The 22,223-nt window shown below is 36.2% G+C and overlaps 1 protein-coding gene across 2 annotated transcripts in view; it reads right to left on the reverse strand.

Moving 5' to 3' along the window:
- Window positions 1-22,223, reverse strand: part of NME7 (NME/NM23 family member 7) — a 232,761-nt gene that overhangs the window by 104,648 nt on the left and 105,890 nt on the right. For both annotated transcript variants that reach the window (XM_046681670.1, XM_046681671.1), the window contains exon 8: window positions 3,641-3,705. In XM_046681670.1, coding sequence (XP_046537626.1) covers window positions 3,641-3,705 — 65 coding nt within the window. The remainder of the gene's footprint in view (window positions 1-3,640; window positions 3,706-22,223) is intronic.

Genomic DNA, 22,223 nt, shown 5'->3' on the forward strand with positions numbered 1-22,223 from the left:
TTTACTTTAAAATGTAAACCTTGCATAAATTAAACACTCTGAAGAAAAAATGTTATTAAAGATCAGCTCATCAGTAATAAAAATATATAACATTTATTGAGTACTTAAGGTGTCAAGCATTGTTCTAGGTCCTGTATGATGCGGGGTCGGTGAGCCTAGGAGTCGAAAGAAAGATTTCTTAGACTCTTAAGATCTGGCAGTAGTGCTCTTTTATTTAGAGAATAGTATAGAATAGCATGGGGACAGGACCCATGGGCAGTCAGAGCTTCTGCTGCCGCCGCTTCTGCTGCCCCCGCTGGCATGGGGACAGAGCCCATGGGCAGGCAGGGCTGGTGCGTGGGGACAGGACCCACGGGCAGTCAGAGCTCCTGCTGCTGCCCCAAGTTGAGGGTTAGGGCTAAATTTAAGGCATAGGTATGTGAGTTATCTCTTTACAAGACAAAGAATATGTAAAAAAGTTAAAATGGTATCAGTGCCCTTTTGGTCTGGCCATTTGGCGGTCCCACAACTTTTAGATAAGAATCAAACCGGATTGAGTAAATGGCAGAAGTCACCGCTTGAATTTTATCCTCGGCTAAAGACAGAGGAGGATTTGTGGGGGGGAGGGTCAGTTACATGAGGTTGCCAGACAGTAACCAACTTAAGTTCTTGCCTCTGGCATTGATTAAGAGCTTCTAGAGATAAGACCATCCCCCCTTCTTCCTGGCACAGAGAGGGAGGCATCTTCACAGATAGAGGTTTCCCTTAGAAATGTAAATGTTTCCCAACAAAGGGGCAAACAAATTCCACTCCTTGGAGCCTGAATCTCATCTGTAGTTTTAAAACTAATCAGCCTAAAAATCCTCATCATAAGCCATTTTAAAATTAAGCAGCCTAAAAATCCTCATCACTGTACATGCATCATCTCACTGCACCCCCACAACAACCCTACGACAGAAGCAGTATCAGTACTGTTAATAGCCCCAGTTTACAGAAGAGGCTAAGACTCTACTTCTCTCTGAATAAAACCTCATTCTTGATACAAAAAAAAAGACATACACAGTGTTATGCTGTTTACTGATAGATCAGTGTCACAACAAAGAAATATTACTAAATACAAGTACTTCAGATTCGTATTTCAGATTTGTAAAAGGTGCTGAAAATAATACCCTTCTCCTCACAGGCATTCAGAAAATCATAATAAAGCACTTATACAAGTCATCTGGAATTCCTACTACTCTTCAAAAAGAATTGTAAGACTATGCTCACAAGATAAGCCCATAAAGATTCATCCTTATCCAGACTGGATTCAAACTTAGTTAGAAATAAAGTTTCATTAAGTTCTAGAGTCTCAAGAACTAAAACCTAAATTTTTTAAAAAATAGCCTCAGAATTTCCAATCTATTTTCCCCCTTACTTTCCTTCTTTATTGTTGCCAGGATTGAAGATCCCTGAGGAATTTATGCCTACTCAGACAATAATTCAAACTAGGAGGATTTATTTTCATAGGCAACATAACTATCACAGAGAGAGAATTTTGTTTGATTTCAGTTTTATCCTGTTGACAAATAAAATGGCAAGTAATAGGATATATTGGAGTATATGAGGAGCCATTTGTTGTAAACCTAATTTGACCTGACCTTGTCTTTCCAAAAGGGCCTGACCAAGGCCTTTGAGTATGCATTGTATATCTGCTTTAGAGATTCCCCATGGCAAGAGCAAAAGGCCCTTGACATAAAGGTGTAACTTCCCTCCCCCTCCCAACGTTGGCATTTCTTTAAGGATTAAGCATCTTTCCTTAGGTTAGAAACTGATTGCTGCGCTCACCTGTGACCACCCAGCTCAAGACAATAGACTTGCCTCCTGCTACGCCCGGTCACCGAGAGAGCAGACCCACTACCTGCTGTGTCCATCAAGCGCTGTGCTGACAGGGCAATCTTGTGACTATCGTGGGAGGGTCATTTCAATCATATGTGAAACGTCCCGTATGGGGGTATATAACCACTCTGTATACCTCACTTCCTTGGTGCCCTTTCTTCCTTTGGGAAGAAAGGCCCCGGGCCACGGTCCTCAGATTTCAGCTCAGAATAAACTCACCCAAATTTTCATTTATAGATTGGTTATGGATTATTTTTGTCGACACTGTAAATTGCATTATTTACTTGTTATACTACAACGTGTATTATTAATACAACAAAATAATAACAGAACATATAATTTATTAAGTACTTAGTAATTTGCCCTGGAAATTCTATATAAGGCATTGTGTAGGGTTATTGCATTTCATCCACAAAATAATTCATTGAGGCAAATAATAATGTTCTCATTCCCTAGCTGAGAAAACTAAAGATAAGAATGCTTAAAATTTGGCCAAGGTCACAGACCTAGAAAGTAGCTGACCCATGATTCAGAAACAAAGCTTCTGACTCTAAAAATCAATGTCTGCAATTGCCACTAAACTACCATGCCTCAACCAGAGGTTTGATTAATTCTTTTTTTATTATTCTTGTTTTTACTGAGCACCTATTATGGCCAATCACTAGGTTGTAGGCCTAGAGTTAGATGTTTAAATGTTTAAATCTAAAATTTCCACAATGAATATTATTTAAGTAGGCTTACTTTCTACAATCCTGTGAATACGTCACCAAACTAACACTTTGAGAACGTTTGGCTAACAATTTCTTTATAGTCCTAGGTAACATTCTTCAAATATCAACTTCCTCATCAATCTCCAAGTTGCGCCTGATGACTTTGCAAACTAGTTCATATTTCTGACCTTTTTTGACTTACAGGCAGTCCCACCAATCAGGGACACAAAACAGGCAGAACCCCAATTAGTGCCCTGACCTCTGATTTCAGATGATCCTAAGACTTCACAAAAATCAAAAGCAGTTCCTTTTCAGAAAAAAGAGCACATAAATTTCACTGGTAAGAAAGTTCTCGGCTTCAAAATCAATATTTCCCTATCATAACAGCATAAACTTGCTGGTTTTCAAACATTGTAATTTTACCCAATTCTCATCAAATGCACTGGTGAGTACAGCACAAAGGTATGAGCCCTGCAGGAAAGGACGCTGTTTCTTCAAAGGAAGGTTTCCTGGAAACGTGTCCGCAGGGCAGTTGCGAATGATGGTGGGCTCCGGACACCCAGTGGTGTGACTGCCAACAGAGGGACGGAAACATGCTAACCCCAAAGAAGGTCCTGAGGGAACGTCCAGAAGGCCACAAAGGGCCCTGGGCAGGGACAACATCTGAACTGATTCGCTTCCTCCATTCTCTTGTTAGTCACGAATCCAGACAAGAGAAAACTCATTATAACTACTCACCTTAATTCTATTTTGTGTTTGTAAGAACTAAATACATTATTTTGGTCTGAATTTATTTTGCAGCTAAAGTTCCAGGAATTGTATAAACCTACCTTATAAGCTTAAATTAGGTGTACCATTTGAATATTAGTTCTCTCGGTGAAAGATGACATGGGTAAAATCATTTGAAAAACATTTTTGATTATAAGGTTATCAAGCTCAGTAAATATATCTTTGCATTTTGAATGTGTTGAGTTCTAGAGTGCACACAGAAAATTCAATGTAAAACATTTTAAAGCATACTTCAAAAAAAACACAATTCCTCAATAAGTTATGACTCATTGCAAACTACTTACCATCTGCATAGCTGAGATTTCAAAACCTGCATCTCGGATAGCCATCAGGATCTTCCCCAGCAGTCCTGAAAATACAGAACAAGTGGGTGCAAAAATACAAAATTTCTAAGGCATTTTAGTTTCTTAGAAATGCAAATTTTCTACATCAAAGTACTTTGCTTACACTCTATAGGAAGAAACCCCACATTTCTGCAGGGAAACTAAATCCCTAATACTGAGCATTGCATGTATTTACTTAGTAAGAGCTTCAGGAATATCAACAACAATCCTGAAGATTAAAAACTTTTAAGGGAAATTTTTCCTTTAAGGCCCCTGAGTCTAGTGATACAGAGCACATAAAAGTCAAACAAAACAATGTCAAAAAACAATTAAATGCCAAAGTACCAGATACAGAAGGAGTTCAAAGGAGGAGTTCAAAGCAGGAGAAAGATCAAATTAAAATTGAAGAGGTGGCCAGAAGTTTCAAGGGAAAATGAGAGCATGAACTGGTGGTCTTCAGAGGCTTTAGATAGATGGGATTATATAGGGACAGAGATAGAAAGGAAGACAAGCACAGATCTGGGAAAATGTGAGCATGTACACATTGACTTAGTGTTAAAAAAAAACACACAAAAGCTGAAAAAGAAAAGAGATTTAATCCGAATTGATGATGGCCTTGGGTGTCGACATGAGGAATTAGGTCTTTTTCCCACAGATCAGTGACTTTTATAGTGGGGTCTGTAGACTCTGGGGGTCTGAGTCTGATTTTGAGATTCCGTTAGTTTGGCACAAAATCTTCTAAGTTTCTTTTTTTCAAGTGAACTAAAATTCTCTGTCTCCCCCCACCCCAATATTCTAGATCATCTGGATGCTTACTTTGTAACCCCAAGTCACCAAGTAGTATCAGTGCATGAATATGCATTTTTATTTACTCTCTTACTGCAGTCAAGTAGTACTATTTTAATTCCAGCAGGCTGAGGGATGGAAAAAGAAGAGGAGGACAGACCTATTTCTCAAATGATACATTTGTACCAAGTGAAGGCCAAATGATATCATAGTATACTATAGAGACAAAGGCTTCTCAGAAGTTTGAAGAATAGAGCAGGCCCATGCTGAACTCAGAGCAGTCTGTACAACATTCATGTTGAGCTTGGTAATTTAGTTTTGCAAATATCCTTTGCCACATTAATTTGTTAACTTAAATTTTATCCATTTTATAGTTTTGTTTGTAATGAATTTGTAAATTGTCTTAGTTATACAGTTGTATGTGCAAAAGAGCATGTTTAGTTTTATCTTTGGACATATTTAAGTTGCATTATAATTAAAATAATTTATGTCAACACTGGGATTCCATCAGAATATTTTTACTCCAAAAGGAAACACTGTCAAAAGAAATGGAGAAGTCACTGAAAACGTTGAACAGGAGAGTACAGGACAAAAGTAATGTTTTAGGGAGATGACTAATGTAATAATGACGGGCAAGCTGGTCTGAAGAAAGGAACAAGGCATAGTAAGAAGAGCAAAGGCTTTGTGGAATCAGCTAGCATCCCAACTGGACTTGGACGGCGGCAGACAAAGAGAGAAGTAACGAATTTACGACATTTCCAAACAAGAAGTAACAGGACGAAACTGGACACCGAGTGTGAAGATGAAGGAACAAAGGTTGTGTCTCTGTTGACTGGAAGAACGATAGCACCTTTAAGAAAAAAAACACCAAATTAAGGAAACGGCATTGAATTATTTTGCACATAGAAACAGAATTTTAGAGCAGATCACTGATCAGCATTTGAGGAGACAGCATATCCAATGACTGAAAAAAATCATCAAAGAATGAATGAACAAACTCCTTACACAAAATTAGTGATATGGGATTGCACTCCAATAGCTAGAGAGATGTAATGAGGGGTACAGAGAGGTTAGAGCTGAAATGATGAGAATGGATGACTGCTTGTTTAACAAAAAGAAGGGCCAAAGCAAAAAAGAGCTGACAGGAGTGAGTTTTGAGAAAATATCTGAAGTTTGGAGATTGAAGAATGAAAATTAATAAAGAAAGATATGTAAAAGGAGATGTGCAAGAGAATAAAGAATAAAAATACTACAGTAGTTTCACAATATCAAATGCAGAAGGAAATTTTTAGAATATAGGGATAGTCAAGAACTAAAGGAGATCAAAGACCCTGGGACCGGAGATAAAGCCTTTGGCTTAAGCAACATGGTCTCCTGATATTAAAGACATTTGAGAAAGTTTTGTCAACAGAATGTTAGGAAAGAGAAATTAGATAGTCTCCTAGAAATCTGTAACAAAGACTCAGATGACATTGGATATGGGACCGTTAACCAAAATTCCAAATCTTTTATCGACAGGAAAAATATAGCCAGGAGTTAGGAAGGAAAAAAGTAAATTAACAATTATTGGGTGCTGAGCTCTTTCATATGAAATTATCCATTTAATCCTTAAGGAAATACTTTCAAACTGGGGCTACTATCCCACTGTAAAGATATGAATATATCAAGGTTTAAGGACGATAAATAACTTGCCTAAAATCACAAAGTTATTGGGTCTCTAAATCTCACTGTCTTTCTACAAGTTTTAATAAGAAAAAGGGATGCATTTGTGGAAATCTGATACATAAAATTCACTAGACATTATCTGTAAGGCAAGGACCATGTTCATCTTAGTAGTCATTGTACCTCCAGTGCCTGGCATAGTGTCTGGTATGTAGCAGGTGTTCAATAAATAGTTTGCTAAATTATAAAATTAATAAAAGGAATAACCAAAGAAACATATAATCATAGCTCTGCTTAATGCAAGTCTAAGGAATTCTAAGGTTCTTCAGAGCACAATTTGAAAACACTGGCAAACTGTAAAGAGGTAATTAAAGTTAGAGAAAGGAAAAAGACTTACTAAAAAATATTGGCTTAATGATTTGAGAAAAAAATTTCATACTTAATTCATGTCATATGCAAACTAATCCAAAATTAATTTAAAGCAAATGTAAAAAAATAAAGGCAGTTGAGTAGAAAAACACATAAGTGACTATTTTCCTCTCATGATAAAAGTAGCCTTTTCAAATATAAGCAGCAAAAAAAAAAAGGAGAGTTCTGTTTCTGCTATGGCTGAGTAGCTCCTTTTGGAACAACCTTCTCACAGATAACTACAAACTCTAGAAAAAACATAAAAACACAATTACCTGGAAGCACTGAGTGGGTTCCCTGTTTTTACAGTGTTTAGCCTGGGGGAAAACCAGTCTGCAAGGAAACTCTGATTGAAAATCCACATAATTAGAAAGCTTAAAGAACTAAAAGATAAGAGTTTTGGAACCACAGCCACTGGAAAGTGAGTACATAGATAGTCCCATAAAAAACAAGAGCCAGAGAAGGAAGCCTGAATTCTGTGTATAAGCTTTGCTCAAATCTTGGGAAAACTGAAGCATTCATGTATGCAGCAGACTCCAAGAAGGGCAGCTAAGATTAAAAGAAACGAACTGAGCTTTGAGTTACCACCTCCTAAAGTAGAAACAGAGATTACCTGATCAATTTAGCAAGTTTACTGCTAAATCCTGCTTGCATTTAAACTATCAATATACGTTAGAATAAGATGACAAATTCCAGAATTTCTACACTATATCATTCACAATGTTCAGGATTCTATCCAAAAGTATTTGATACATGAGGAAACAGAAAAACATGACCTATTGACATGACAAAAGGGAATCAATGTAAAGCTTACCCTGGATGACACAGATGTTAGAATTAAGAAAGAAAGATTTAAAAATTACTTTCATAAATGCTTAATGAATGAAAAATATGCTCAAAATAAATGAAATGATAGTAAATCTCAAAAAAGAAATAAAAACTGTAAAAAAGAATAAAATGGAAGTAATCAAACCAAAAACTACATCTGAACTACAAAATTCACAGTAGAGACTTAGCAGAATAGGCATAAGAGTAGAGAGAGTCAGTGAATCCGAAGAGAGATCAACAGAAATTATCCAACTTCAAGAAAGAAGAGAAAATACTTGAAAAACAACGAATAGTAGCAGAGTGAAACAATACCAAAAAGTCTAACATACATGTAATTGGAGTCTAAAGTAAGACAGAAAATATGTAGAGATAATGGCTGAATTTTTTTCTAAATTTTGGTGAAAGTCATAAATTTAGATTCAAAAGGCCAACAAATCTCTACCAGGATTCCTTTTGTTTTTTTTCCTAAAGAAAACAACTGGGCTTTTTATATAATCCAGCTGCTGAACATCAAAAATAAACTGACCATCTCAAAAGCAACCAGAGAAAGATGACACATTGTACATAGGAAATAACAATTTCAATGACTACTGACTTTTCATAAGAAAAATGGACGCCAATGGACAGCTGAACATTTTTAATGTACTAAAAGAAAAATAAAAACAGTCAACTTGAAATTCTCTGTCCAGCACAAAATCCTTCAGGAATGACAGTAAAATAAAGACATTTTGAAATAAAAGAAAACTAAAAGAATTTGTTGTGAGCAAACCCATACTTCAAGAAACGTTAAAGGAAGTTATTTAAGCTGAAGGGAAATGAAACAAGATGGAATTAAGATCTTCAGGAAGAAATGACAAGCATAGTTAAAGGTAAATACGTGGGTAAATACAACAGACTATTTTTTCCTCTTAATTTCTTTAAAATACATATACCCAGTTAAAGCAAAAATTGTATTGTATTGTAATTGTATTACAACTAAATTGTACTGTAAATTCTAAAATGTATGTACATGTAATATATATATCAGAAATCTAGCATAAACCTGGTTAGAGAGAGTAAATGGACTGACACAATTAAACAATTTCCACATTTTATGTGAAGTGGTACAACATCAAGTCTAAAAGAAAGATTGTGAAAATTAAGTCTGTGTATTTTAATCCTTAGAACAGTGATTATCAAAGAATAGTCCTCAAACAAGCAGCATCATCACCTGGGAACTTGTCAGAAACGCAAATTCTTAGGACCAACACTAAACCCACTGAATCAGAAACGTAGCGGATGGAGACCAAAAGGCGTTGTTTTAACAGACCCTCCATGTGATTCTGTTACACACTAAAGTTTGAGAATCATAGTCCTTGAGTAACCACTCAAAAGAATAAAAGAAAAGATATATACCTAAAAGGCCAATGAATAAGTTAAAATGGGATTCTTAGAAATATCTAATTAATCCAACAGAAGGAAGAAAAGGAAAGGAAGAAAAGAAGGGAGAAGAATAGAAAATAAATAGTAAAAAAGTAAACCTAAAAAAATCTATTAATAATTACATTAAATGTCAGTGGACTAAACATTCCCATTTAAAGGCAGAAATTTTAGATTAATTAATAAAACAGGATCCAATTATATACTATCTACAAGAAACCAATTTTAAATATAAAGACACAGGTATGTTGAAAATAGATAGATGGAAAAAGATGTACCATGCAAACAATAAGTATAAGAAAGCTGGAATAGTTATATTAATTTTATATTAAGTAGAATTTATGACAAAGAGAATTACCAGAGATAAATGTCCCAAGAGGCATTGGGAGATGGTACTTTAGACAGAGAGCTGGAGGAAAATGAGTGTTCATAGCAAAAAGAGCTCTGACCAAAGGTACAGAAATGTAAAATAGCAAGGTTCCTTTGGTGGAGGGGACATGAAACAGAAGAGAATGTAGGAGAGTTGGCAGAAGCCATATGACGGAAGTTTTGGACCATATACAGAGGTTTGGATTTTATTCTAAGGCCAGAAGTTCTCATAACTTTTTGGTGTCATGGACCCCTTAACTCTTAGAAATTATTGAAAACTGTAAAAAGCTTTTATTTATAGAAGTATACCTATCAATGTTATATTAGAAAACAAATTTTAAAATATTTATTAATTCAAATACAACAAATTCTTTACATGTTAACATAAACACCATTTTTGTGAGAAAAATAACTATATTTCCCAAAAAACAAATTAGTGAGAAGAGTGGCTTTGTTTTATATTTTTAAAAATCTCTTTAATGTCTAACTTCATGGAAAGCAGCCGCACTCTCACATCTGCTTCAACCTTCAATCTGCTGCTGTGTGTTGTTTTGGTTAAAGTATATTTAGTTGAAAAACAGTGGAGTATTTTAATAACTTTTAATATAAGTATATAGTCTTTAGTTGACAAATGGTAGTTTCTTAAAAGCACATTGCAATACATAATTTCCAACTTCTTACCAATGAACTTTTTTTTACCTTGTTACGTTAAAATCCATTGGTCTATCTTGTACTTTGAATGAATCTTTTACCCATGCATGATTTTGTAACATCACACATTGATCATCTGGAAAACATTAGTTCACGGAGTTATGCAGATCTTCCAAATGCTGACTCATTTCATTACACCACACCAAAAAGACCACATTTGTCAATACCACTACCAACTTCACCAGAATAGTCTTTCAGTACTGGGAAGCTGTCAAGCGCAAGGTGGTGAACACAGTTTGCTAAGATTCTAATTTTTATTTGCAATTTTATCTTTTGGATTTTTATCTCTGGCAACAACTATTGTCAGATGTCATTTCTTTGAAATGACAAGCTTACTTAATTTGAAAAAAAAAAAAATGCCTGCCAAATACCCAAGTCTGAATAAACATAGTTTATCTGTCAGTCATTCTTTCAAGTAAAATGGTATCCCATGAAAAAGGCATCTAGCTGAGCTTACAATTCAAGCAATTGTACCCGTGCCTTCCCTAAAGGCAGCGTTCTATTTCAGTACGGAGCAAAAGTGCTTTATGTATACTTCACATTTCTTCACAGAGAAGATTAAAAAGGCCTATACTTGAGGGTCAAAAATTTATAAAATTAGTGATTTTTACTGCTTCTTGTCAAGTGAAAGTGGCTTTTTTTTTTTTTTCTGCAAGCCTATGATGGTTAAAAATACATTAACTACTAGTAGAGTTTGCTGCCACTATCTGGATTTGTGCTAAGGCACCAGCAGTGTTCCCTACCATAGTTTGTGCACCATCAATGCAAATGTCAACACATTTTAAAAGGCAAATAAACTCTTAGCATTATTATGAGAATAGATTTGATCTGAAGGATATCTAAAAGGTCTTACTATAACCAAGGAAATTCTTTTACATGATTACATAAGAATCCTGATCTAAATATCAAAGTAGTATCAAGCCCTATGCATTATAATCTTTATCTATTATAAAATCTGTAATTGCATTTAACTATGCCCTGTGGAACATATCAATTGAACAGAATAATTCTATTCAAAGAAACACCAAAAAAAGTTATAATCCAAGGAACATTGCCATTCTGCCAAGAACAGTCAGACACGAGTCAAGGATATTGCTCTTTTATATTCAGTTGGTTATGTGGGGAGGCAGCATAGAAGGCATTTAAGAAACCTGTTCTGTGTTTAACAGCTTGAAACAACAAACTGTCAATAATCATATGTCCTTTACTTTGTTCCAGATAGAAAATGTTCATGTGACTGAACAAATGACAATAACTATGTAAATGAAGTAGCAAACAAATAAAAAGTAAAATTGCATGCCACGCAGAGTTCAAGTGGGTCACATAAAGAGGACAGCTTGCTTTATTTGGCTGATGTTTGCATAGCTGATTTGCTTTTATAATGGTTTGCTTATAGCTCCATGAACACTACCTCTTATATGTTTGAATGTCAAATCTCCTCTCCATCTCCTCCCAGTGCCTCGATTTATATCCTTATACTTTTCACTTGGATTGTTCAAAGCCTCTTTATAAGTGGCCACTCTGGATCTAATCAACAATATCAGACATCTATTGCTTTGTCCTTATAAAAGCTCTTGCTTCTTCTAGGATCAGGAGCACCCTATCCTCTATCAGGAAAATTCATCCCACAAGCCATTTGATTGAAAGGGGAGCTGCGATCCTCTATGTGACCCTATAATCATGGCTTCAGTGAGTGGTCAAGTGGGCACGAGACCTAAACAGGGTCAATCTTAGCACTCCGCTTCCTAGGCCATTCTCCTAGGATGGGCCTATAATTGGCATAAGCCAATCAGAGTCCTTCCCTGGGAAATTTTTAGCTAGAATCAGGAAAAAAAAGCACTCTTTTCACTGTTTATAAGTATATGTGCCCTGCACTGCTGGCAACCTCCCCCTCTCCCAAAGTGCTGGGAAAAGCTTACCTAAAACCAGACAGCTGACAGTCAAGAGAAGCAAATATGAAAGACAGAGAGAACAGAGATACTGACCGAGTCTCCATCCAGAGTCCTCCCTAAGCCCAGCTTGACCCCTGTCCTCCTTGCAGCAGTGTGATTGAATGAGACAGTATTAGGGAATTCAAGTTGGGTTTCTATCAGTTGCATAAATAGCGTCCTCATTAAGCCACCTCATTCATAGAGGAGGCGATGTACTGCAGCCTGGGAAGACAGGTTGTAGTAGGAGGGGCAGAAAAAGAACAAATAGTAATTTTGAAAGCTGCTGTATTCTGAGTGTGCTGATTCTGATAGAAGAAGAATTAAGAGAGGGTATCAAAAATCCTATGCATGCCAAATGACCAAAAAGTAGGATTAGAAGATCCCTGTGTCTATGAAGTTCATAAAATGATTATGGCTGGAGAGGATAAAAGAAGTAACTGACAATAAAATACTCAGGTACATTAAAGTTCAAACAGTATTTTTAGAAATAGTAGACTTAACCATTTAAATGAAAACATGCTTGCACCAAATAAGGGAAACAAAACTGCAAGATAATTGAACAAAACGGGCAGCTTAACACTAACTGGTGTCCACAATATAAAAGGAATAGTAAAGGTTTTCACACAATTCAATTCACATAACACAACATGTCCTGTACCACTTGGGGAAAACAAACTGGCCTTGGGCTTATAGGATGCAGGATGGACGCACAGGTGCATGATAAGGTATCCTAGGTCACCAAAGCAGGTATAACGGGTACAGGTTTAATGAGGAGCTAGTATAATGTTCAAGAGTCATTCAGGAATGGAAGCGGCAACATTCTGAAGGTGTCGGGGATCGGGACAAGCTTCTGAGAGTTACTGCGAAAATTCAGCTTGAATCTCAAGTGGAATCAAAGTTCAGATTTTTTTCAGTTTTAAATTAATACATAAATTGAAGTAGAGTATGTATTTTAAGAATCCTTTGTTTCTCCCTCTAACCTGGTACCTGGTCAGGGTAAACAAATCAGTGTTAACACATCCGCCTTGATTCATCATCCCCGCAAGGTTGAGAGGCAGCCCTTATGAATTGAATTAGGATTACATTGCTTGTAACAGCCTAGAGTTGAAAATCAGTTGTTCTCTCGCCCCTTACAGCTGCCAAGGAGGGGTAAACCCTCCCACAGTGAAGGCATAGAGAGAGAAAGACTATCAACAAATTAGTACACATGACATATTTGGCCGGTGGCTAAGTGTATCAATTTGCTCTCCAGGCCACAGATGTAAGTGCTGGCAAATTATCCACTTTGAAGAGACTTCTCCTTGGTTTAACTCAACTTAACATCTCTATAGCATCAGTTTCTTTCCTCTTTTGTAAAAGCGGGTAGTACCTACCTCACAGGGTTGTTATGAGATTAAATGTGTCTTATATGTAAAATTCATAGCACAGACAATGGCACACAATAGCACTATTAGGTAATGTTAGCAGTCACAGAGTAGGACCAGACCCAATACAGTCAGAAGCGAGTTAGGATGAATTCAGCTGACTGCACAGCTTTGCTTACAGAATTAACATGAATTTAACTTTTAGCAGCACTATTAAAATGCAAGCGTTTTATATTTCCCATTTCACAAGAAAACATTGTGCTGCCAAGGTATCTCAAGGAGGCTGATGCTAGCGCCCAGGTCACACCTAATGAGATGGCTGCAGCGAGTGACGAGAATCAGACAACCAGGGTCACAGCAATACTCAGCTGCAGGCACAACAGGGTCTGACAGACCCACTGGTTCTCAGAAGGAAAGCCACTGTTGTCTAAGCCAGCAGTGCCTGGCAAATACAGTGACACATGCAAGTGGGAATCAGAGCAAGAAAAGAGGGAAAAAAGGGGGTCTCACATGGCACTTGACAAAGTTAGGCCAAAGTCTCTCTCCCACTGGGGACTCCTGGAAATATTTGAGGTGAACTTTGTAGAGAGCTGGAGTCCAGTACTAGCAGATGGGTGCATGTGTCAGTGAAACAATTTCTACTGGCTCATACAGAATACTTAACACTTGAAGAAGAATTTGAAACAGAAAGTTTGCCTATGAAAATCCCTACAAGGGGAAAACTAGCAAGATCACACGTTATACACTGTTTTTGTTTCTGGTGAGGAAGATTGGCCCTGTGATAACATCTGTGCCAATCTTCCTCAATTTTATATGTGCGATGCCACCACAGCTTGGGTTGATGAGTGGTATGTAGGTCCACACCTAGGATCTGAACTTGTGAACCCAAGGCCACCGAAGTGAGCACACGAACTTAACCACTATGCCACTGGGCTGGTTCTGATTAAGTCAATTTGTTTATATCAATTATTTTTTTTATTGAGTTCATAATAGTTTACATCAACGTGAGATTTCAGTTGTACATTAATTTCTTGACTGTCACCACATAAGTGCTCCCCTTCACACCCTGTGCCCACCTCCCATCCCCCTCCCCCTGGTAACCACTGAACTGTTTATATTCCACATATGAGTGAAATCATCTGGTGTTTGTCTTTCTCAGTCTGGCTTATTTTGCTCAGCATAATTCCCTCTAGGTCCTTCCATGTTAATGCAAATGGGATGAATTTGTCTTTTTTCTGGCTGAGTACTATTCCATTGAATATATACACCATATATTCTTTATCCAATCGTCAGTTGATGGGCACTTGGATTGTTTCCATGTCTTGGCTATGGTGAATAATGCTGCAAGGAACATAGGGGTGCATATGTTATTTTGGATTGTTGATTTCAAATTGTTTTGGTAAATACCCAGTAGTGGGATACCTGGCTCATATGGTTGTTCTTTTTTTAATTTTTTTGAGGAATCTCCACACTGTTTTCCATAGTGGCTGTACCAGGTTGCATCCCCACCAGCAGTGTATGAGGGTTCCTTTCCCTCTACACCCTCTCCAACATGTTATTTTTAGTCTGAGTGATTATAGCCATTTTAACAAGCAAAAGGTGGTATCTTAGCATAGTTTTGATTTGCATTTACCTGATGATTAGTGATGTTGAACATCTTTTCATGTGTTTATTGCCCATCTGTATATCTTCTTTAGAAAAATGTCTGTTCATATCCTCTGTCCACTTTTTGATGGGGCTGTTTGTTTTTTTATTGTTCAGTTATGTTAATTCCTTATATATTATGGAGATTAACCCCTTATCAGACATATGATTTGCAAATATTTTCTCAAAATTGGTGGGTTGTCTCTTTGTTTTGATTTTAGTTTATCTGACCTTGCAGAAGCTCTTTAGTCTGATGAATTCCCACTTGTTTATTTTTTCCTTTCTTTCCCTGTCTGAGAGGACATGGTATTCAAAAAGATCCTTTTTAGTTCAATGTCAAAAAGTGTATACCAATATTATCTGCTAGGAGTTTTATAGTGTCAGGACATATCTTCAAGGCTTTGATCCATTTTGAGCTTATTTTTATGTATGGCATGAGGTAGTGGTCTACCTTCATTCTTTTGCTTGTGGCTGTCCAGTTTTCCCAAGACTATTTATTGAAGAGACTATCTTTTCCCCATTGTATGTTCTTGGTACCTTTGTCAAAGATTAGCTGTCCGTAGATGTGTGATTTTATTCCTGGGCTTTCATTTCTGTTCCATTGATCTGTGTACCTGTTTTTGCACCAGTACCATGCCGTTTTCACTATGGCTTTGTAGTACATTTTGAAGACAGGGATTATGATACACCCAGCTTTGTTCTTTTCTCTCAGGATTGCCTTAGCAATTCGGGGTCTTTGATTGCCGCCTATGAATTTTAGTCATTGGGATTCTGATAGGAATTGCATGGATTGCATTGAATCTGTAGATTGCTTTGGGTAGTATGGAGACTTTAACTATGTTTATTCTTCCAATCTATGAGCAAGGAATCTCTTTCCATCTCTTTATGTCATTATTAATTTCTCTCAGTAATGTCTTACAGTTTTCATTGTATAAGTCCTTCACCTCCTTAGTTAAATTTATTCCTAGGTACTTTATTCCTTTAGTTACGATTGCAAATGAAATTGTATTCTTAAGTTCTCCTTTCTGTAAGTTTGTTATTGAAGTATAGAAAAGCAATTGATTTTTGTAAGTTAATTCTGTATCCTGCAACTTTACTGTAGTTAATTATTTCTATGAGTTTTCTGATGGATTTTTGGGGGTTTTCTATATATAAGATGATGTTGTCTGCAAATAGCGAGAGTTTCACTTCTTCACTCCCTATTTGGATTCCTTTTATTCCTTTGTGTAGCCTAATTGCTCTGGCCAAAACCTCCAGTACTATGTTGAATAAGGGGGGTGATAATGGGCATCCTTGTCTTGTTCCTGATCTCAGGGGGATGGTGTTCAGTTTTTGCCCATTGAGTATGATGTTGGCTGTGGGTTACTCATATATGGCCTTTATTGTGTTGAGGTAATTTCCTTCCATCCCCATTTTGTTAAGAGTTTTTATCATAAATGGCTGTTGGGTCTTGTCAAATGAATTCTCTGCATCTATTGAGATGAGGATGTGGTTTTATTCCTCAATTTGTTGATGTGGTGGATCACGTTGATTGATTTGCAGATGTTGAACCATCCTTGTGTCCCTGGTATGAATCCCACTTGATTGTGAAGTATGATCCTTTTGATGTATTGTTGAATTTGGGTTGCCAAAATTTTGTTGAGGATTTTTGATCTATGTTCATCAGCTATATTGGCCAGTAGTTTTCCTTTTTGTGCTCTCCTTGTCAGGCTTTGGTATCAGAGTGATGTTGGCCTTGTAGAATGAGTTAGGAAGTGTTCCATCTCCCCTAATTTTTTGGAATAGCTTGAGAAGGATAGGTATTAAATCCTCTCTGAAAGTTTGGTAAAATTCCCCAGGAAAGCGATCTCGTCCTGGGGTTTTATTCTTTGGGGTGCTTTTGATTGCTGTTTCAATCTCTTTCCTTGTGGTTGGTCTATTCAGATTGTCTGTTTCTTCTTGACTCAGCTTTGGGAGGTTGTAAGAGTCTAAGAATTTATCCATTTCCTCTAGATTATCCATTTTGTTGGCATATAGTTTTTCATGGTATTCTCTTATAATCCGTCATATTTCTGTGGAGTCTGTTGTTGTTTCTCCTCTTTCATCTCTGATTTTGTTTATTTGAGCTTTCTTTCTTTTTTCTTTGTAAGTCTGTTTGGGAGTTTGTCAATTTTCTTTGTCTTCTCAAAGAACCAGCTCTTTGTTTCATTGATCCTTTCTACTGCCTTTTTTGTTTCAATAGCATTTATTTCTGCTCTGATTTTTATTATTTCTCTCCTTCTGCTGAATTTGGGTTTTGTTTGTTGTTTTTCTAATTCAGTTAGGTGTAATTTGAGATTGCTTATTTGAGATTTTTCTTGTTTTTTAAGGTGTACCTCTACTGTGATGAATTTCCCTCATAATACAGCTTTTGCTGCATCGTATATGAGTTAGTGTGGTATGTTATCATTTTCATTTGTCTCCAGATATTTTTTGATTTCTCCATTAATTTCTTCAATGATCCATTGCTTATTCAGTAGCATGTATTTTAGTCTCCACATCTTTGTCCCTTTCTCAGCTTTTTTCTTGTAACTAATTTCTAGCTTTACATCATTATGATTGGAAAAGATTCTTGCTATTATTTCAGTTTTTTAAATTTATAGAGGCATGCCTTGTTTCCAAACACATGGTCTTTCCTTGAGAATGTTCCGTGTGTACTTGAGAAGAATGTGTATTCTGCTGTTTTTGGGTGGAGTGTTCTATATATATCTATTAAGTCCAACTGCTTTAGCTTTTCGTCTAATTACACTGTTTCCTTGTTGATTTTCTGTCTGGATGCTCTATCCATTGATGTGAGTGGGGTGATCAGGTTCCCTAATATTATTGTGTCATTATTAATATCTTCTTTTAGGTTTGTTAATAGTTGCTTTATGAACTTTGGTGCTCCTGTGTTGCATACATAGATATTGATAAGTGTTATTTCTTCTTGATGGAGTGTCCCTTTGATCATTATATACTGCCCCTCTTTGTCTCTCTTTACCTGTCTTATCTTGAAGTCCACTTAGTCTGATATAAGTATTAAAATACCTACTTTCTTTGTTTTCCATTAGCTTGGAGCATCATCTTCCACCCCTTCAGGCTGAGCCTGTGTTTGTCATTGGAGCTGAGGTGTGTTTCCTGGAGGCAGCAAATTGTTAGATCTTGTTCTTTAATCCTTCTTGCCACTCTGTCTTTTTATTGGATAATTCAATCCATTTACATTTAGTGTGATTATTGATGTACAAGGGCTTAATGTTGTCATTATATCACTCATTTTCTGGTTTTGCTGCTGTTCCTTTGTTTCTCGTCCTGTGTGTTTTGGTCTACCCATCGAATTACATAGTTTTTTATGATGTGTTTCTTTGTTTTTTCCTTATTTATTTTTTGTGTCTCTGTTCTGCTTTTTAGGTAGTGGCTACCCTGAAGTTTGTATGCAGAATCTCGTGTACAAGATAGTCCATTTTCTGATGGCCTGTTATTTCCTTAGTCTAAACCAATTCAGTCACTTTCCTCCTCCCCTCCTAAGTTGTTTTTCTCCTGTCTTATTCCAACTTGTGTTGTGAATTTGTGGTTAAATTAACAAGATTGTCTTTGTTTGTGGTGTTTTCCTTCCCTTTAGCCTAACGCTATAGTTGAATATTTGCTATCCTATTCTGATTCTGTCTATCCATTTATCTCCTTACTCTGTTTTGTGACCCCTTTCTCCCTTTTTTTCTTTTTTCAGATATGAGGGCCTTCTTGAGGATTTCTTGTGTGGGGCGGGGCTCATGGCTATGAAGTCCCTTAGCTTTTGTTTGTCTGGGAAAGATTTAATGTCTCCCTCATATCTGAAGGATATTTTTGCTGGATAGAGTATTCTTGGCTGAAGATTCTTGTCTTTTAAAGTTTTGAATATGTCGTTCCATTCTCTGCTAGCTTGTAAGGTTTCTGCAGAGAAATCTGCTAAAAGCCTGATGGGGTTCCTTTGTAGGTTATTTTCTTCTGCCTGCTGCCCTGAGTATTCTTTCTTTGTCAATCATTTTTGCCAGTTTTACTACTAAATGCCTTGCAGTAGGTCTTTTTACATTGACAAATCTAGGAGATATGGAAGCTTCTTCCACACAGATTTCCCTCTCTTGCCCTAGATTTGGGAAGTTCTCTCCTATTATTTCTTTGAACACACTTTCTCCTCCATTCTCCTTCTCTTCACCTTCTTGAATACCTATAATTCTTATGTTGCATTTCCTCATTGGGTTGGATATTTCTCAGAGACTTTCTTCATTTCTTTTTAGTCTTACTTCTCTCTCCTCCTGTCGGGAGTATTTCACTATGTCTATCGTCAATTATGCTAATTCGCTCCTCTATGATGTCCACTCAAGCGTTCAGGGAATTCATATTTTGTTTATCTCTTCCATTGTGTCTTTTATGTCTAATATTTCTGATTGAGTCTTCTTATAGTTTCAATTTCTTTTTTGAAGTAGCTCCTAAACTTGTTGAATTGTTTTTCTATATTCTTTTACCTCATTCAGTTTTTCGATGATGGGTATTTTGAATTCATTGTCATTTAGCTTACATATTCTGTGTCCTCAGCACTGAGTTCTGGGTGCTTGTCATTTTCTCTCTGGTCTGGAGATTTGATATAGTGCCCAATGTTAGAAGGTTGGGTCTTTCTCATTCTGATATTATGTGATGGTAGTTCTAGTCTATCACTACTGCATGGGGGTTGAGAGCCGCTTGTTCTGAGCTCCCAGGCTTCAGCCAAGATGGTGTGTGGCAGGTTGGGGGAGGGGCGCTTTCTCCAGTGTGCAGTCCGGGATTTCTTGATCAGCTCTGGATTTCTGGTCTTCTGGGGTCTTAGCTTGATGAGGTCACCCCCCTGCAAAAGCTTTCGCCCCATTAGAGGGCTTCCCTCTAGGCTGCAAGGGCCCTAGGGAGTCCTAGGTGATCCCAGAAACAAGCATGCCCTTCCTTACTCCTTCCCTCATGGAGCCTACTGTGGCAGCAACCACAGTCTTTACCGGAGGGAGCAAAGATCTCTCTTACCCCGTTCCAGCTCTTCCAAGGGGGCCTCCAGCCTCTCCACCCTCCGTCATGTGGCTGCATGCCTCTCCGAGGTTTTTGTGTTGTTAGGATATCTTCTGTTGGAGTACGGTTGCCCCTATTTGTTGTATGTTGGAGGGGAGAGAGTTCTGGGCAAGTTCACTCCACCTTGATGCTAATGTCACTCCCCAAGTCAATTTTTAAAATAAACAAATCAAAATCACAAAACAAGATGGCAAAGGTAGGATCAATCAGTTTATAAACCCCCATCTAAAGACAGTCTCTGTTTGGGGTAAATGCTAAAGCCCAACTATGCTCTATTTACATGACATAGAATGTAAAATGAATTTAATGTGAAAATTTAAAGGACAATGATGTAGCAAGCAAAACCAAAATACTCAAAGGAGTGGCAATATTAACAATGGACAAAATGAAAATCGGGGAAAAAAACATCATTGGATAAAAAGGGCAAAACTAGAATATCACAAGTTTATATGCATAATACATGACATAACATATTTGTAAAGAAAAAGAATATTAGAAGTAAAGAAGAAATAAACAAATACAATTCTCAAGCTCTTAGACTCAATAAAAATATTAATAAAATATAGGAGATTTTTACAAAAATTAAGCATATTCTAAACAGACCATCAACATAACTCTAATAAATAGAAATTATTTGACCAAAATATAATAAAATGAGAAAATTTCCATAAAAGTTAACAACAACAAAATTCAAAATCTTGGAAATTTACAAATACTCTCCTAAAGAATGATTGGGACAGTGCTGAATGGTGTAACAGTAAATACCCAGAGTAATAAATCATACCAAATCAACAAACAATAATATTTAGAAGTTAAAATATAATGAAGCAGGTACTATCATGCACACACAGCTGTGAAAGTACTGAATTGCTACCCTCCTTCTGGAGTATAAATTGGGCTTTATCAAAAACTTTAAAATGTTCTTATCATTTGATACAATAATTCCATTTCTTGAAATTATTCTAAGGATAAATAAGATATCCACAATGATTTATATAGGAAAATGCTAAACACAAAATTATTAATAATAAAATTTTTTAAATCTAAATAATAAAACAAGAAAAGTTAGATAAAAAGGAGTACATTCCTACCACTATTATTCATATTTTAAAACTACGTTTTCAAAGATTATTTAATTGCACAGAAAAAAATTCAAAATACAATGTTAAGTAAAAACAGTGCAATATAAACTTACATAAATAGGGTAATTCCACTTCATTTTATGAAACTAGCATTACTATAATACCAAAACCAGATTAAGAGTACAAAAAAATAAAACTACACATCCATAACCCTCATGAATATAAATGCAAAAATCCTTAACAAAATATTAGCAAACAGAATTCAGCAATATATAAGAAGAACTATATACCATGACCAAGTGAAGTTTATTTCAGGGATGCAAGCCTGGTTCACTGTTCCAAAAAAATCAACCTATGTAATCTGCTATATTAAAAGGCTAAGGAAGAAAAATCACATGATCATATCAATTGCTGTAAAAAAAAATTCAACACTCATTCATGATCAAAACTCAGAAAAAAAAATAAAAATAGAGGGGAACTCCCTGAACTTCATAAATAGCATCTACAAACAAATCTACAGCTCATATTATGTCAAATGGTGAAAGGGAAGAAAGTTCATTCTCATTGCACTTATTTAATATGGTGCTACAAGTTCAAGCCAGTGCGATAAGGCAAGAAAAGAAAAGGCACACAGATCAGAAGTGAAGAAACATGCCTGACTCTATTTGCATATGACATGACTGTCTATATAAAAAAGCCAAAAAAAACTACAAAAAATATTCTAGAATAATTGATTTCAGCAAGGTTACAGGATATAAGATAAACATACAAAAATAAACTGTATATCTATCTATATGCTAGCAATAAATACACGGGCACTAAAATTAAAACTATAATACAATTTATGATCACTCAAAAAGAAAAAACATTAAGAGGTGTAAATCTAACAAAACATGCAAAGGACTTACATATGAAAACTACAAAATGCTTGATGGAAGATCTAAATAGACAGAGAGCAATATAGTGTCCATGATTTAGAAGACTTAACACGGTAAAAATGGTAATTTTCCTCAAATTGATAAATAGGTTTAATGCAATTCCTATAAAAATCCCAGCAAAATATTTTGTAGATATAAACAAGATTATTCTAAAATTACATGGAAAAGTCAAGGAACTAGAATAGCTAAAACAATTCCCAAAAATAGTAGGAGGAAGCAATCTACCCAATTTCCTGACTTATTATATAGCTATAATAATCAACACTGTGTAGTGATGTCAGAGGGACAGACATAGAGATCAGTGGAACAGAATGAAAACTCCAGAAACGGATCCACACAAA

Source organism: Equus quagga, chromosome 13, assembly GCF_021613505.1.
Source record: "Equus quagga isolate Etosha38 chromosome 13, UCLA_HA_Equagga_1.0, whole genome shotgun sequence".
Taxonomy (NCBI): Eukaryota; Metazoa; Chordata; class Mammalia; order Perissodactyla; family Equidae; genus Equus; species Equus quagga.